The 18023-nt window shown below is 38.7% G+C and overlaps 2 protein-coding genes across 3 annotated transcripts; both read right to left on the bottom strand.

Moving 5' to 3' along the window:
- Window positions 1-305: 305 nt before the first annotated feature.
- Window positions 306-5889, bottom strand: sertad3 (SERTA domain containing 3). Of its 2 annotated transcripts, none has more exons than XM_034230588.1 (2): window positions 5735-5889; window positions 306-3220 (listed from the first exon to the last, which is right to left on the bottom strand). In XM_034230588.1, the coding sequence occupies exon 2, from the start codon at window positions 3211-3213 to the stop codon at window positions 2203-2205; it is 1011 nt and encodes a 336-aa protein (XP_034086479.1). In that variant the 5' UTR covers window positions 3214-3220; window positions 5735-5889; the 3' UTR covers window positions 306-2202. The 2 variants fall into 2 exon arrangements, with proteins under 2 accessions (XP_034086479.1, XP_034086478.1); XM_034230587.1 differs by lacking the exon at window positions 5735-5889 and adding an exon at window positions 4823-5719.
- Window positions 5890-9151: 3262 nt separating this feature from the next.
- Window positions 9152-14916, bottom strand: blvrb (biliverdin reductase B). The gene is made up of 5 exons (XM_034230498.1): window positions 14709-14916; window positions 12293-12454; window positions 10561-10650; window positions 10230-10361; window positions 9152-9380 (listed from the first exon to the last, which is right to left on the bottom strand). The coding sequence occupies exons 1-5, from the start codon at window positions 14791-14793 to the stop codon at window positions 9226-9228; spliced, it is 624 nt and encodes a 207-aa protein (XP_034086389.1). The 5' UTR covers window positions 14794-14916; the 3' UTR covers window positions 9152-9225.
- Between the last annotated feature and the right edge of the window lie 3107 nt (window positions 14917-18023).

Genomic DNA, 18023 nt, shown 5'->3' with positions numbered 1-18023 from the left:
ATTCAGTGCATTTGATCAAAAACATCTGGTTGGAGATTCAGGCTTACAAAATGGTATGCTCCGACTGTCGTGATTCTAAATTGAAAAAGGAATTGAACTCAATGTTTCAGAATATTAAAGCTTCAAATAAGATTGAAGGAGTCATTGTTTTAAACGTTGCATCTTTTCTCCTTTGCAACTTCTGGAATAAAATAAATACTGCAGCTTCCTCCGGGGCCATAAGTGAAAATACTGAAGCTTGCTTTCAACCAACATGTCAAATTCATGCATTACTACATCATGTAAAGAATGAAAATACAGCATGGTTTGATTTCACATTTTATTCAAAATATCAGTATAGTTAAACAGCATTTGCATTTATAAAAATACATCTACCATAAATACATAGTGTGTACAGGCATTCTGCCCTCAATTAAACAACCATTCAAATATTCATAGAGAAAATACAAGTCAATAAAATAACTGCCATGACGGTACATTAATAAACCAATAGAAAAATATGGAACGACATAATAACTCATCTTGTTAACAAATACTCCATTTAAATGTTATAAATAGACTACAGTCCAGGTACTCAAAGGAACTCTGCATAGAAAGCAACTGATCTAAAACAGGATCAAAGTACAAACACCGGACAGAAAGGTATCATGTGTTCCCAAACTATTTATCATTATTTACCATTTCAACAGAGATGGATTACATGCGGGATCAACATACAGCTGGTTACGATGCACTTAAACACCTGACCAAAGTGGTTTTCTTTGAAAGAACAAACATTAACATGTCATTGGGCTTCACTTTACGGGTTCAAATTCATTATTAGGCTTAGTTTTACCACTGCTTAATAAATACAGTGTAAACAGACCCCACCTGACTTAGAAATGCATATTATTTACAAAAGTGCAAGAATTCAGATGTAAACCAGACCACACGAGTGGACCCCCCTACACTGACCTAATGGTAAACCATTGTTCACAGGCTGTCAGGCAGCACCACCTACACTCCATCAGCCAACATGGCTAACAGCGTGCTGCTCCACACCCAGCAGGACGGATCAGTAATATCACATGTGTACAACAGAAGCTGTGTAGTGGTTGTGACACAGTGGCTCTGAACTGCTACATTGAATCCATGACAATGTGTTAGCACAGTACTGTAAAGCTATTTGAATAGAAACATCCGCTGGTAGAGAGGCAGGAGATTATCACTGAGCATATTCTTTACTGCTAAAATAGGATACATGAAAATATACTGTACCTCCAGTTGGTGAAGTATAACTGATGGATACAAAGAAGAATTGCAAAGTTAACAATAACCTTAAATAATTATACACATTGAAAATACCAGTTCTTGTGGATTTCTTCTGAATAAAACTCACATTTTCTGGGTGCTGCTATTCTTAAAATCCTGACCTCATCTCTCAGCACCTGATACCGGGCCCCCTGTTCGAACTCAGTGATAAATATGAGGCTACAATGTTTCTTCATAGAAGTTTGAACCATAATATACTAGTGTATCAGTTATTCTCCTTCAAATAGCAGCCTCACCACATCCTCTCACATTCACATTGTACACGTGTTATAAGGGATTTATCTCATGTGTTCAGTCCACTGTTCACAACAGTACATGAATGGTTACTGATTGTTCCCCTACTCTAGGTAAACCAGGATGTTCAATGTGAACTCAGTTTTACTCGAAGCTGTGATACATTTGACAAATGTTCTGTTATGTTTCTCTTCCATCTTCTTATTTGCTGTATAAATCCTGTTTTATAATCGGACACCTCCCTTCCCCTCCCTGGTTCACACTGGACACTGTAGTCAAATGCTTTTCAGCCGTTCCTTATAAGCCGACTCATTCAAAAACAGCCTTATCTGGTTTACTGCCCACATAGTCTTCACCGTGACTTGACCTCCATTTTTGCCAGTGAAACACTAAAGCTTTATGTTTTACAAAAAGCTGCCAGATGCTTCACAGCTAATCTTCATGCTAGCCCAATTTTAGCATTTCCTGTCTTAGACGCCAACCGTTTCAAATGATAACTACATTCTAAAACCCATTATACACTTTCCATTGAGGAATATATAAAAACAAAGTGAATCTTTGATTTGTTTGATAATTCAGTCTCTTTGCCTTTCAGTTCACGGTTCACTAACTTAGTGAATGCTGTTCAGGCTATTTATTTGCAGTATCACGAGGCGATCAGGACTCCACCAGGATCTCCATCAGATGCTCCAGATCCAGTCCTTCTCTCACATGATTCTGACTCGAGAAGTGTGGCGACGAAAGAGAAGGTAGAGAAGAGGAGGAGGACAACGGGCCGAATGAGGAGAGCGAAGGCAGGCACTTCAGATTCTGGTTGAGAGAAAGGGAGAAGGGGTGTGAGGGGGGGGAGGAGGAGAAAGGTGGCAGATACCGTAAAAGGTCATCCCCAGTCAGGCATCCACCTCCACTGCCTATAAGCCCAAGAACTTCCATGTCCCTCTCCAGCAGGGATGTGTCTATATCCTGGAACAGGTCCTCCACAGTGAGCTCACTGAGGTAGCTGCACCTCATTAGCTCTGTGCTGCTCTCCCACGCCCTCCCCTCTTCCTGCTGCTCCCAGCCTCCACCATAGCCTCTGAGTCCCTGCTTCACCCACGCCACACCTCCATCAGAGGGCGCCGACAGGTTCTCCAAGGACCTGAGAGGCGTCCGGGGAGCTGCCTGGGAGCTACTATCAATGGTAGAGTCCAGTGCAGTGAGGATGGACGAGATGGCAGCTGAAAGGGAGAAATCAGAATCCATAGACATGGATCCCCAGTCCTCATCTTCATCTTTTAAAGACAGAGGGGCATTTGATGCAGGAACACAATATGACAAGTCATTTAAAGTAACCGTAGGGCAACTTACAAGAGCCGAAAACGTCTCTGCGGGGTGCTGTTTTGCGGTGACAACACTCTCGTGAAGTGCAGATGAAGAGCTACAGGGTGGTGGTGACATCTCCATGTCCACAGAGGGCGCTGCAAAAGCTTCCAGGCTGACCTGCCGCAGGGTGTTGGCGATCAGGACGGACCTCCGCAGGCTGGGCTCAGGCAGCTCCTGGCCATGATGATACTTGTTCAGGGAAACTGAGAACACAAACTGGCGCTGGCTCTCCCACATTGGGCTGCTCCTGTCTGAGACCTCCACCTCCTCTGGTGGGGGTTTTCGCTTCTGCCCCTTCATGATCATCTTTATACTGTGGAGGAAGGCATAACATCCTTATTACATATTGTTTTGGGTTTTTTTATCAATGAAAATTGAATCTAGTGCAAATAAATATACAAGTCATTCATGCGAATCAAGTTTTAGTTTTTTTAAACTGTTCCTACTTTAAGATATCACTTTGAACACTTTGTTTTAAGTCACCTTATTATGTGAAGAAATCGAATTGGCAGAGGTGGAATGTAATAAATTACAGTTACTCAAGTGCTTTACTTAATTCAAACATTTCGGTACTTAACATGAGTATTTTCATTGAATACTACTTTAAACATATATTCCACTTCATTTTGGAAGCCACTATTACACTTTTTACTCCACTACAGTTATTTGACAGCTTGAATTACTTTACGAAATATAAATAGACATAGTGAGATATGAATATAGATCAAGACATCCAGCAGCAGTAACTCAAATTAGCTCCACAAATACCAGCTGTGGTAATAACCCAGTCATATGAATCTGAAATAGGTGATTATGCATAATAACTACTTTCAGTATATTATAATGCTAATACTTTTGTACTTTTACTTGAGTACAACATCAAACTTTAAAATGGTATCTTAGTAAAGATTTGATTATTTGTTACACCCCTGCTAATCAGTAATAAGACATGATTGAAAGTTAGAGCCCTTAGGCTAAGAGTGGATAGGGAGGGGGGGCAATATAATAGATGAAGAACCAGCAGTGTTGGAAGAAGTACAAGTACAAATACTATCATCTTAAAATACCTCACTACAAGTAAAAGTCCTGATTTCAAAATGTTACTCAAGTAAAAGTGCAAAAGTATTAGTCACAAAGTACCAAAAGTAAATGGTTCTCATTCTGCACAATGGCCCATAACAGAAGTATATAAAGTACAGCTTGAATTAAAAGCTAAATATCATCCTGTTTTTATACGTGTAAGTAGTGGTTTAGTATTGAGATTGGTCAATGTGGAGCCAATTTAGATCAAATACTGTGTCATTAGTAGTATAGTACTACATGTTGCCATATCAGCATATCATGTTTATTTGTACAAAGTAGTTTTAAAATAAATGCAGTGGAGTAAAAAGTACAATCGTTGCCTCTGAAATGTAGTGGAGTAGAACTATAAAGTACTTTGAATGGAAATACTCAAGTAAAGTATAGATACGTCAAAAAAGTACTTAAGTACACTTGAGTAAATGTACTTAGTTACTTTTCACCACTGACAACCCGTGTCTTAAAGTAAATAACATACAATTTCCTGTGTATTTATACGGATTTACTGCTTTGCATGTCGTTAATACTGTAAACATTTGAGATATATCTTGAAAACATTGTAATACGCTTAAATGAAATAACCGTGATACATAGAGAGATAATGTAATGCGTAGAAGTGTTCTGTGAGCACGAGCTTAGTCTCAGTTAGCTAGTTATATGCGGGTTGTTAGCGTTATCGTTCAGGAGGGAAACGGAGCCCTTCTCGCCCAAGGCCATTGAAAAGCAACAAACGTGATAACAGACACAACACGAGTTCACTATTTAAAACACTGGGCTTGTTCTGTCATTAAACATTACAAAAACTGAAAGTTAGTCATAAATGTAGCAAACAGACCTGTTGAATCACTCCTCGTCCCTCTCCAGTAACGTAAGGTTTAGTAGTGGATACCGTTACTGTTTCTGTTTGTTATTATGTCGTTTTCCCGCCTCCTCTTCGACCCAAACACAGTTTCCCGTCTCATTAGGAATAAAGTCGGCAGTTATAAACTATTAAAACTTTCTGTTTCGAATTCTTAACACTACAACTTCACTTCAGCAGACTGCCTCGGTGTTCTCCCGCCTGTGATTTGAGCAGAGTTTCACACCAAAAGCATTCCAGTTGGGGGTTGGATGTTTCGAAAGGCATTGTGGGTAGTTTATGTACGTTACATTCAATCAGTATAATTCCACGTTATAAACACTTGTAACTGTTTTTATGAGACATTATGATAATAATACACTTCACAAAATATGTACAGATGTCAATTCACTCCCGGCCTAATTAATTTCCGCCCATACCGGAAAGTCAAGCTTGTTATTGTGTAATTTGCATTGCATTGTACTAATTCCTTAATGATTACATCACCGACAGGAGGATGTCCATCCCATAGACTGTGGTCCATCCACATATTGTCTTTTTGTACAAAGCATGACAATTTGTTTGTAAAACACTAAGAATTACATACAAATATGGGTTATAATTGTCTCGTGTTATTTCACGTTTGTATTAAAGTTACTGTAATAAAAAAGGAAAACGTCTTCGAGGATATTAGACTACTGGTCCGGTCATAAATCGAAACTAGAAGATATCATTTAAAATGCACACAATTCACTGACATTTAAATACAAATAAAGACAAAGCAAAAATAACAATTTAAAAAGTGTGGACCCTGACATAGCCTACGCTTCCACAGAAACTCTTAAAGTTTAACTATAATAAAATATACTATTGACTAAATCAATTTATTTCAGAGACTGTGTTATTTACCTGAGAGCAGCATTCGTCAGGGAGGAAAAGGTCTATGGACACAACTCGTCTGAAGTAAACTATCAATATGTCAAAGTTTACTGTTTCGATTTAAATTCCACCACTCGACATTACGCCACCTAAAGAAGAACCAGTCAACTTAAAAAAAACAGCTTTAACTCCTCCTCGGCCTGTGTATTGGACGGCGGAGAAAAACAAGTTGACAAAATAAAACAACTTCCTGTACTCTTCCAAAATAAAATTCAAATAGAGGAACATCAGTCGCCCTATAGGCAATGCCATAATAAAGAGTGTGTGTCTGTGTTGATATGCAATGACATGCCTAATACAAACACAATAGTAAAGACACACATATAATCACACTGTTACAATAACAGGTGTCCGATTTGTCAGACTTCATTATGCTATACTATTACATTACATTGACCCTTATATTATATCTTGTATTGTGTTAACATGTTGTACTGTTTTACTACATTGTTGTAGATAATATATTTATATTATGTTGCTGTATTAACACAGTATCACTTACATATCATTCTGGCGTACAGTGTTTGTAGACTTGCTGACTGGCTGCACATTGTCACTTTTACTTTGACACTTTGTCTTTTTTATGTGTTTCTAATTTAACACATTGTATTGTCTTGTATACCTGTAATTATGATGTATTTGTTTCCGCTTCTCTTTTCTCCTTACTGTCTGTGTGCTGCTAAAGAACACCTCCATTAGCTTTTATTATTTCCTCTTTGCAAGATATTTATTTTCCCTTATTGAAAAATCCAGAAAATGTATATTCAAATTGAATTTACTTTCAAAAGGTTAAGTATTGGACACACTATGTCTCCTACTACACTGTTAAGTATTTAGCTAGTGAGCTTTCGCTACAAGTATTCACATGCAAACTCCAAACTAGACGAGATGTCATAAATCAAGCTTGCACGTGTGCATGTTAAACTCAGAATTAAACTGAGCACAGATAAACGTTCAGCTTCAGCAAATGAATGGGAACATTTTGAGAATTGTGAAGTAACAATGAACATGTTTTTTGAATGAAGGTGGACTTCAATTGTTTTGTTGCTAAGACTAAATAAAGTTTAAAAAATCAGTGGGAACACTGGTATTGCTGTTTTTAAGTGATTTACTGCAAAATGAGATGCTGTAAAGTTTAAGTAATTATAATGGTATAGTGGTGTCCAATCCTCAAACTAAGAAATCCAGGTTTTATTTTGAAGGAGAAAATCGTTTCCGGGATCATGTAACCTTCTCTTAAGCCACTTGACACATATATACAGAGGGAGTTTCGCAACAGCTACACATCATGTGTAAGGTCATGCCACTCATCTGACTGACCTGAGGAAACACTCACATGAGCTGAAGTGTAGGAGGCAGACTAAAACAACTGCTTCTGCAAGTATCATACCAAATACAGTATCTATCCCAATAGAAAACAAGACAGAGACTCATATTTAATAACACTGATCCAACCTGAGGTAGTTGTAGTATGTACTGCAACAGTTCAAACTGCCATCTATATATGGATTCACATCTAGGGCCAGAAATAACTTGACCGAGACAGTCTGCTGAACAATAGAGACTAGTTCATGCACAAGTGTTATGGTTTCTAAACATGCATCCAATAATATTTCAATGGTATTGTTTCATCTATTTATTCCACAAATGGAAACAAATAATGAAACACATGACCAAACCGTCAATAATAAAACTAATTGAGTTTCTTCTTAGTCCAAAGTCAGTTTTTTTTTATACCCGTTCAATTTTTAGTAAAAGGTGAGAACCATGGTCGTAAAGTTGTTTACTCACATGAAGGTCGATTGGTACGCATGGGTTAAGAGGGTATCATTTAAAAATGTATTCCATTGCAATTATGAATTACCTGTTAAAAAAAAATAGCACAATCTAATTATCACAATATAAAAGTAATGAAATAACTTAACTTTTGGAAGAAATGTTGTATCATGTTGTATTTTTTTTTTTAAGGAACTCTGCAGCGTATTCAGGCAGTAGATTGTAGACCAACAGTGAGAGACATGACCATATACAGCAAAAAAGCACCAATTAAAACGGAGAAAAGGCTCCGTTTTAGTTTAATACATACAGTGGATTAAGCTCACCCACAATATTTTCAAGCATATGATTTGAAAGATGTAACTGTTATGTTATTTAAATGTATTGTAGCATTGTAAAACTGATAATAATCCCCTTTGTTAAATGAACCAGTAATCTGATTACTTATTCTTTATGGATGTTTAAGTTTAAGGAACCTTTTTATTGTATCCTAATTGCATAATGCCATCTTTTATCTAATATTAACAGCAACAGTACTTTGAGTACTATCCACCTAGGATCTACTCTAATACTAATTCCCTCTAGTTCTTTGCAAAGCGTAATTAAAGTGAGATAGAATATTAATATATAAAAAAAATTATGTTTGTTTTTGTCACTAGTGAAAAAACAGGCCGCAGTCTGATCAGTCACATGACACTCTTTCAGCACAACGTTACCACAATAAACAATAACACTTTTATTTTCAACAGATATAGAAACAGACCCACTGTACATGAGAGCAGTCACAGGAGGTACCACACGATAACATTTTCAAAAACAGAAACATTAAACATAAAGATTGTTATTGTGAAAGAAAGAAGTGATAAAGCAGTGTAAACAGCTGATGCAGGTTTGGCACTTGTTTCAAAAGATATCCTTATTGCAGCTTGTGTTAAAGGTCCCATGTCATGGCCATTTCCACTGATCATATTTCCATTGTTGAGGTCTAGAATAGATTTACATTGTGCAATTTTCCAAACTCACATTGGTTTCTCATACAGCATCTCTGTATAGTGTGTGTATTCACCAGGTATTCACAAGAAAAAGGTTTATAACGCTGTGAGAATGTGTCTGCGGAGAGCATTCCTCCGTGATCCCAACTCGTCTATTACCAGCGTTCAGGGAGCTCTATGCAAGTCAATGGGACTCCCTGTTAGTTAGCCAAGGGACCCTGGTGTGTGAGGTGCTCCACGGATTGGTCCATTTGGGCCAATCCGGTCATTTGTTGTTGATTTGAGTGTTCACGCGTCACAGAACCCAGGAAGCAAACAATGAAAAAAGAGAAATGTCCAACGAGGCGTTCTGGGGCAGCACAGACAGGTCTTCTCTGTGTTAGAGTTTTACTCACTCCAGGGTGTACTTTGAGGGTTTGTGACTCTGCAGACCGTTTACATGCAGAACAACCTTCATAACACACAAGGGGACGGGTAATAACCAGAAAAGCATGACATGGGACCTTTAATATCTAAATTGGTATAAAAATATAACTACGGCAATAAAAAGCTGCTCAATTATTATTATTAAAGTGATCACAGAGAAGCATTAGTGGTTCATCACAACACAAAACATGTATATTATAGTTCTTCATTTATCTCCAAGTTTAAAACAAAAAACAAAGTAATGTATGTCTGTCTGTCTGTTCAGGATTATTTATACTCTCCCCACAATCCCACAGCCTTCCCGTCCCACTCTGAGGTGGACAGACACTTGACAAAGAAGTGTCCCAGGTCGTGTTTAGAGATGGCTCTCCCCTTCAGCATGTTCTCCTGCGTCAGGTAACTCTCCGTCAGAGGAAGGTCGTCTGAGGGAGCAAGTTAGGGACAAAAACGCATGTTAAATCAATGGTGGAAAGTAACTAAGTACATTAACCAAGTACTGTACATAATCATACTTTTAGGAAACTTGGACTTTACTTGAGTCTTTCAACTTTACACTTTTACTTAACTACCTTTATTTAACACTTTTAGTTACCAGTTACTTATTTTGTGAATAATATGATGCGTTTGTGATAAATATACTACAAATTGACTTGGTAGTACACAAAGTATACAATATTTGCTGCATATTGACAAATTACAACATTAAAAAACACAATAATGTATCTTTGATTGATAAAAACTGAAAAATATAATATTCTATAATAAAAAAATGTTTTAAAAAAAACCTATTCTGTATAATGAGTGTTTTTAATGTTGCTATCTTTAGTGCATTTTGATGATAATATTTGTATTTTTTTAATTTAGTAACATTTTGAACTAAGGACTTTTACATGTAATGGATTATTTGTAGACCGCGGTGTCACTACTTTCACTTAAGTACAGGATCTTAGTGCCTTTTTCACCTCATATATAAATAATAGCCTATAAATAACATGAATGCTCTATCTAATTTCAGGAGCCAAAAATGGCACTGTAAAAAAAAAATGGCTTTGTCTTCACTGCCAGGATATAAGTTTGATTTTGACTTTTTATATTCTTTACTTAACTTTAGAGCAAAATCATTTTGGATAGACTTTAATGTGTTTTTCAATTTAATCGACTATCTCCCAAAAATGTGAACTCGATCAGGCTACCTGTATTTCTTTTTCAGCAACCAGTTTTAAAACCTTTCTTCCAGGTGTGTTTGAAATAAAGTTTTACTTCCTACTGACCTGCAATGTGAGGAGGCATGACGGCCACGTAGTCCAGCCCTGAGGACTTCAGCACTGTGTGCATCCTGTCATGGTCCTCCGTCACAGGAAGCATGCGGGGCGGCACTTTAGAGCGGTCCCACAGCAGGAAGGCTGGGAGGATCAGGAAAAATAATCACAATCACTCTCAGAAAGAAAGGGCAATCAATTATTGTCAAATACACTTTAATTACACTTGTCATTTTCCTTATGCAATGTACATAAGAAACAACGGCCACTTTTAACCCAGCAACATCACACAGACTTCACCACCTCAGCCGCTCTGTTGTAACTTATAAACAGTGAGTTGTACCTGACATGCAGGCCACCACTTTGCAGATCCCATGGGACTTCATGGCTTCAACTATGTTCTTGGTGCCTTCAGACATCATGGTGGTCGGGCCTGATGAGAACAGATCACAGACTCATGTACTGAAGTGGAAGGTAACTCCATATCACAAAACTGTTCTTGACAATAGTTTAAAACGGTCAAAAGCTTTTTTAAACGTGTCTTTGGTTAGGCCGCTGAAATAAGGTCTGTCGTTGATACAAACGTGAGAGATTTTCATGTTTTGTTCTACGAGATCCAATAGGTCAGAAATACCCCACTGTGAATGTCCAAAGCTCCTATGTGTCTAAAAACTGAGACTACTGAACATCATCATGCCAACCATTAGCTGCCTTTAGCTTAGCGGTGGTGACAAGAGGTCATGTGACCATGATGTAGTGTATGTCCTAACAAAGCTTTTCACCTGTGGTGATTGCATTTAATGTACGCTAAAAAAAAAGTAGGGTTACTATGTGGAGACTATCTCGCTGAACAAAACGTAAGTAATGTAAGTCATAAATGTTTGCCGCAGAGCTTATTTTCTGCCAAAGTCTAAAAATATCATTGCTTTCTTTCGAGGAAGCCCTTGCAATGCTAACTCCTGGGACAGCATAAAACTACGTCATCACTGCACTACTGTATACTGTGGAATAGTAATACAGTAGAGCAAATGTAAAGTACATACATGAAAACACAAGTTTCCAACCTTAAAAGGAGTTACTCTGTGTCAAATTAGCCTTTTCATATTTAAGTGTTGCCACTTTTGATAAAGTCTAGATATTTTACATATTGTAAATCCTGATTCCACCATTAATGTACAGTGTGTTTTAGATTGTGTGACACTGACAAGATGATATCAAATAGGAACGTTATGTTGTAAAGTCTGTTAGCGCCCTCTAGTGAATGTTTTTACATTATTACACCATTTTAAACTACAGTCCTCCTTGTAGGTGTACATGGTCAGTTACGCAATGTGAACTTTGACAATGCAAAGAAAAACTTCTACAATAGCAAAACAAATCAATAATGGTGTCAACATGTAAGAATTGCTCAATCAACAGTAAAATAAATGCTGCAAATGTAGGACAGCTAATTCAAAACAAAACCAAAGTGTAAGCAAAAATTCATCAGTGTTGTGGAATATTTCCCAAGGCCCATAACTTTGACCCAGTGTATCAGTTCAAACTGTCCTGACTGAGCACACGCACCTGTAACCTTGGCTGCTGTGCTCTCAGTGTTTTGTCTCCCTGTTCCTGCCTGTTGGCGTCAGCTGATAGAGGTGTTATCATTCTATCTTGTTATGCAGCATGTTGATGATGCTCTCTGAACTAGCTAAATACATGGGTCTGGGGTAGAGTTCTTCAGAATTGACGTGGCAACTCTACCGTGAAGTCAGAACCTCTGACTCTTGGACTTGTGATGTGAATCCTCCGGCCGTAACTCCAAATAAACCATCATGTGTTTGACATCAAAGCTACTGCTCCTACCGTGTCTCCTTCCTGAGTCGGTGACTCCCAGTGCATAGCTACACAGAAGTTTCCTCTACAATCAGAATCAGAATAATAAAATGTAAACTAAGCTTGGCTAAATTGTAAATTACATTTATGCAATGCCATTCCGTATATCTCTACTTCTGGGATAAAACTTCCTTTAGGTCAGAAAGAAAGTTAGTTTAGCATTTAGTTTAATAGTTGTGGGTCAAACTGTGGAGCCTTACTCAGGCTGTTCCTGGTGCCCAGGATGATGATGACAGCGTCCTGGCCTTCCAGGGTCTTCATCACATCGTCTTTATTGAGCACATCTCCCACCACCACCCGGAACGCATTGTGGTCGGCAGGCAGCCTGGAAGGGTCTCGCGTCAGCACCGTCACATTGTATCCTGAGGGAGGAGACATAGAAATTAAACAGAACAACAATAATGCCATTTCTGATGTATTTATTTGTTAACCGTAGGGCTGCACAGTTAATCAAATATCTAAATTGCAATATGGAATAATAATTCCAACAAATCTTTAATGATAATGAGAATTATGATGCAAAATGACCAATACCTCCAATTTCGTGAATGAATCGCAATAGCAATATCAGTCAAATGAATCGCGATTGGTTACATGTTTACAAATTGTGCAGCCATAGTTAAAACTGTGGTTATATTTTCTTAAATAATTAAGATCTTTCCTTTTTTCTTGCGGGATTTTGTTACATTTGACATCCATTCAGAAGTGGCAGAATGAGAAGGAGTTTTATCTCGCGGCTCCAATAAAAGAGCAGGGATTACTCTTTGTGGCACATTGACAACTGTCACCTGATTGTTTATCGTGCACTAACTTTCATGTGTTGTAAACATAGGTTGGTATTACAGGACAGCATGATAACAAATATTCAAACTGGAGCAAGAATACAAGTATTTTCCAGAAGCTCTTTTAATAACTTCACCCATTTCGTAAGGGGAACCACCCTCCCTGTCCAGGCCAGATAGTGAACAGCTTCTACTATCAGCTCTCAGTGACTCAGCAAAATGCTGCCCTGCAACGTCTAACATGACTCAACAGTTTTTAGGAAGGAGAAAGGAAAATAATATGCTGCTTAAGCAAATACAATCATGTGACATATTGTGTTTGTGTAACTCATATACGCAAGTGTAGCGGCTTGTCTGCAGCAGTTTATGTTTTAAAAAATCGTTTGCGAATCCCAACCAAAGCAGAGAAAAAACAAATATTACTAACTTAACGTTTAAATCAGATTACATGTAATAGATTTGCAATAATCGAATAGATAACATTTGCTATGACCTTCAAAAGTGTACACTAAGTAAAGCTGGTGGATTTTGACAAAATCAAATGTGTGTCCTCTCTCACCTGCAGAGACAGCCTGCTACATGTGTCCTCTCTCACCTGCAAAGACAGCCTCCCTACCAGAGTTCCCGTTAGCCGGTAATTACCGGACTACGACCGGTAAAATATGCTGAAGACCGGCAAATCTAAATCTCTCCGGTCAAAGTGTCCGTTCAAAATAATTTCCGTTTAGCGCAATAACGCATCAGTTGCGCAATTTGCGCCACTTATGTGACAGACAAGAAGAGTATGTGACAGACAAGAATAGTCAATTCTAATGTCTAACACTTAATGTGGAGAAAGAGATGTCCTGTATGGGTTGATTGTACATTGATCTGTTGGTAATGCCTCGGGGTTCCGGTGGGCATGTAAACAAATGCATAATGCTGCGCTATACTTTGTGGCCTCACCCAGTTGCATAGCGACGCTTATTGTTTAGGTGTCTTTTAATAAGCAGGTAGTCATATCATTAGCTAGAACTAGCTGGATCTGATCGATATGGACATAAACGCGAGTCTAATCTGACCGGAGAGAGAGATCAGCTGCATAATCACATGCAGCGGTGAGCGGACAAAACACACTCTTCATGTTAGAATATCACACGTAGCTATTTTAATTACCTCTCAAACTACCTAAACTAGTTATAGATATGTTTAGTTTTACTGTCGGGTCACTCATTACTGATCCGCGAGCTGCATGATACTGAAGGGCTGTCAGGAGAGGGAGAGAGCGCTCTGTTTATTATTCCCGTGTTATTGTAAATTACTGAACACTTTTGAATAGTTAATCTACTATGATTAGTTTGTTTAATATCGAATCATATCAATTTGTTTTAAAGCACAATAAATAACAAAGAAGTCCTTTGACCGGCACTTTTCTCATTTTGTCCGGAAGATTTAAACTTTAACGGACATGTTGACCGGCGAACAAATATTCTAACGGGAACTCTGCTCCCTACATGTGTCCTCTCTCACCTGCAGAGACAGCCTGCTACATGTGTCCTCTCTCACCTGCAGAGACAGCCTGCTATGTGTCCTCTCTCACCTGCAGAGACAGCCTGCTACATGTGTCCTCTCTCACCTGCAGAGACAGCCTGCCTACATGTGTCCTCTCTCACCTGCAGAGACAGCCTGCTACATGTGTCCTCTCTCACCTGCAGAGACAGCCTGCCTACATGTGTCCTCTCTCACCTGCAGAGACAGCCTGCTACATGTGTCCTCTCTCACCTGCAGAGGCAGCCTGATACATGTGTCCTCTCTCACCTGCAGAGACAGCCTCCCTACATGTGTCCTCTCTCACCTGCAGAGACGGCTTGCGGCAGGGTCGCGAGCCCCGTCATTCCCGTGGCTCCAAATACCGCCACGTTTTTTATGGAGTCCGACATGATTTGTAGGTAACGAAAAGCACGACTCAGGAGCAACTTGTCGGTTGAAACCAAACTGTGCCCAATGCAGAAGATAGTTTCACTTAAAGTCACACTGACATGCGCAGGACCGCCTCTGTTGACAGGAAGTGAGCGTCAGCACAGGCTCCTCCCACAAGAGGGTTAAAGGAGCCCTGCAGATCTAAATGTTGTGAAACATGTTATGAGTTTTTTAAGAACCATTGAACTTTTTGTCTCATGATGACGAAATTAGAAACAAGCTTGTTTTATGCAGCCGTGGAATGTAACTGATTACATTTACTCAAGTAATGTACTTAATTATAATTTGGGGGTACTTTTACTTTACAGGAGTAGTTTCATATTCTGCCAAGTTGTACTTCTAGTTAACTACATGTATACTACTACATTGTATTTGCCCCGCTCCCCTCTGGCAGGAGGCTATGCTCCATCAGGACCAAAACCACTCGCCACCTGAACACTTTCTTCCCCTCCGGCCTCATCATCAAGGCCCGGGACCGCGACCGACTGACCCTGACTTTTATCCACCCCAGAAAAACATGCCATATGCACATCATGTGAACAACATGTTGTTCTTTTTTTCTTAATACTGTGAGCCATGCTCAGCTCCTTGACTATATTTTGCACATTTCTGCACAGCCCTCCACTTTAAAATAAAACACACTGTAGTTTGCCATATATTCATTAGTGTTTTAGTTCATAGGCTTTTAAAGTTCCTTTGGTGAAAAAATGTAAACATTTTGACAAATTACAACATAAACAAACCCTAATACGTATTTTCTAATTATAAAAACAGCATAATATAATATTCTATACAACCCATTTAAAAGAGGCATTCTGCAAAATAAGTACTTTTGACCCTTGAGTACATTTAGCTGATAATACTTGTTACTTCGGTGACATTTTCAACTCATTTATCACCTGAATCTCCTCCTAGAGCACCATTGTGTTCTTTGTAACCAAATGTCTCTCAGAGGGGTGTGGGGAGGGGCTCCTTGCTTTCATCTAAAGTAACAGACAGAGAATCAGCACTTGAAACAGAGGGGATTATGGGATGCTACAATGCATTATCTGTTTGGTATTTCGAGCGAAACACTTCAGAGACATGTTTTGTATGAGACCTATATATGATGTGAAAAACAGTATAATAGGGGACCTTTAAGTAAAGGAACTGACCACTGGTTTTATGTGATTGACTGTTCAAGAATTGCGCTTAAAAACACAATAAGTTTAATTAATTCATGATTGTGCAGGACATCTGACAATTTCTTCTTTGAGGAAAACAAACCTGGAAACAGGGAAAGAGGGGACTTTAAAAAGTGGTTTACTTTAATCGATCAGAGATTGTGATTAGTTCATTAACAGCGAGCCACTGTCCGGCAGTGGCTCAGCCAGTACGGGCTTGGACTGTGAGCCAGGGTCGCCAGTTCAAGTCCCCGACAATACCTAAATATGGAGTGTGGACTTCTACTTGGAGAGCTCCCAGTTCACCTCCTGCCCTGCCGTGGTGCCCTTGAGCAAGGCACCGGATATCCCCCTCCCCCCACTCCCATTGCTCCCCGGGCGCTGTACAATAGCTGCCCACTGCTCCTAGTACTAGACTCCTGGTACTGGGTTAAAAGCAGTGAACACATGTCACTGTGTGTGCTGTGTGCTCTGCATGTGTGACCATTAAAGAGGGGTTCATCCCTCCCAATTCTTCTTCCAGTTCATTCACAGTGGGGCACACAGAAAAAGATAGTGTTTAAGATTTCAACATTTTTGGTTCAGCCCACAAAACAACACAATATGGTGTTAACTTTCACAGAATTATTGTAAAAGACATAGTCACCATTTTATTAAAAAACATTCCTGCAACACTATCACTAGTATTAAAATAAAATGTATTTTTGGATGGGGCTACAGGGTCAAGCTCAGTGTTACCCCCTGAGAACTGCCCATGTTAATGACTTAGTTATTGTTATTAAAGGGTAGGTAAGAATGGAGAAACCAGCTCGAGTGCGCTAGAATTTGAAAGTACACAACCGGACAAAATCTGCCCCTTCGTTCAGACTTCGTTTCAGAGCCCCTCCTCCAACACACACGAACAAGTGTTTGTGCACGAGATGGAAGGCTGACAGGCAGGTAGGCCATCCAATTATCTGCCGCGGGCCGAGGCAGATCATTGGACTTGCTTTTACAGCCACGGCTTCCACAGATGAAATATATATTTATTGTCAAAGCATTTCATTTATTAATTGCTATTAGGATGTTAAGAGCATTCCATGGAATATAACAAAAAGTGTTTCTGAAGTGAATTACCTATACCTTTAAGACGGTAATTGATTAACCTTTTTTAACAACAAAGCCTGACGTTTCTTAAACTATTGTTATAGCATTGTAGTATCACATTTGAAATTAAGCTGTCTTTATGTTTAAGCTAGTAGAAATGTATTTTCCTCCTTTAAGTTTTGCATTTTTCTCCTGTAAAATTAGCCTCAGATGTAAAACACTGCCTCTTGTGGCATGTTGCTAAAATGTTTCTCTCTCTCTCTCTCTCTCTCTCTCTCTCTCTCTCTCTCTCTCTCTCTCTCTCTCTCTCTCTCTCTCTCTCTCTCTCTCTCTCTCTCTCTCATTCTTTCATCTTTTTACAATGTATTTGTTGTATTAATGTAGGTGAGTAAAAACTACAACATTTGCTTCCAAAATTGTGAAGTAGAAGTATAAAGTAGCATAAAATGAAAATAATCAAATTGAGTACAATAACATGATTTAAGAATGTATGGCTACAGTGGGCTACTACTTATACAATGAGTTATTAGTTACTAGTTATATCCTAATCTGGTCCTCACTCTAGTCTAGACTACTTGATATTTTTCCATCAGTCTTTGAAGGTCTGTAACTTAATCCAAACTTTAACCAAATCTTAGTGAAAAGTTTGCTAGTCACTGCAAAGACACCCTGCCAAGCAAAGTATTTGTCCACACCTTGATATCATATCATCACATGACTGCTTTACTTCTTCTTTTTAATACGGAGGCTTACAAAATAAAATAACTTTGACAGTAAAGGCAGATGCACATCTTCTTCTTTCTTCTTCTTCTTCTTCTTCTTCTTCTTCTTCTTCTTCTTCTTCTTCTTCTTCTTCTTCTTCTTCTTCTTCTTCTTCTTCTTCTTCTTCTTCTTCTTCTTCTTCTTCTTCTTCTTCTTCTTCTTCTTCTTCTTCTTCTTCT

This window comes from Gymnodraco acuticeps, unplaced genomic scaffold (genome assembly GCF_902827175.1).
Source record: "Gymnodraco acuticeps unplaced genomic scaffold, fGymAcu1.1, whole genome shotgun sequence".
In the NCBI taxonomy this organism is placed as follows: Eukaryota; Metazoa; Chordata; class Actinopteri; order Perciformes; family Bathydraconidae; genus Gymnodraco; species Gymnodraco acuticeps.
Note: the sequence above shows the minus strand (reverse complement) of the source record. Positions and strands in the feature narration are given on the sequence as shown.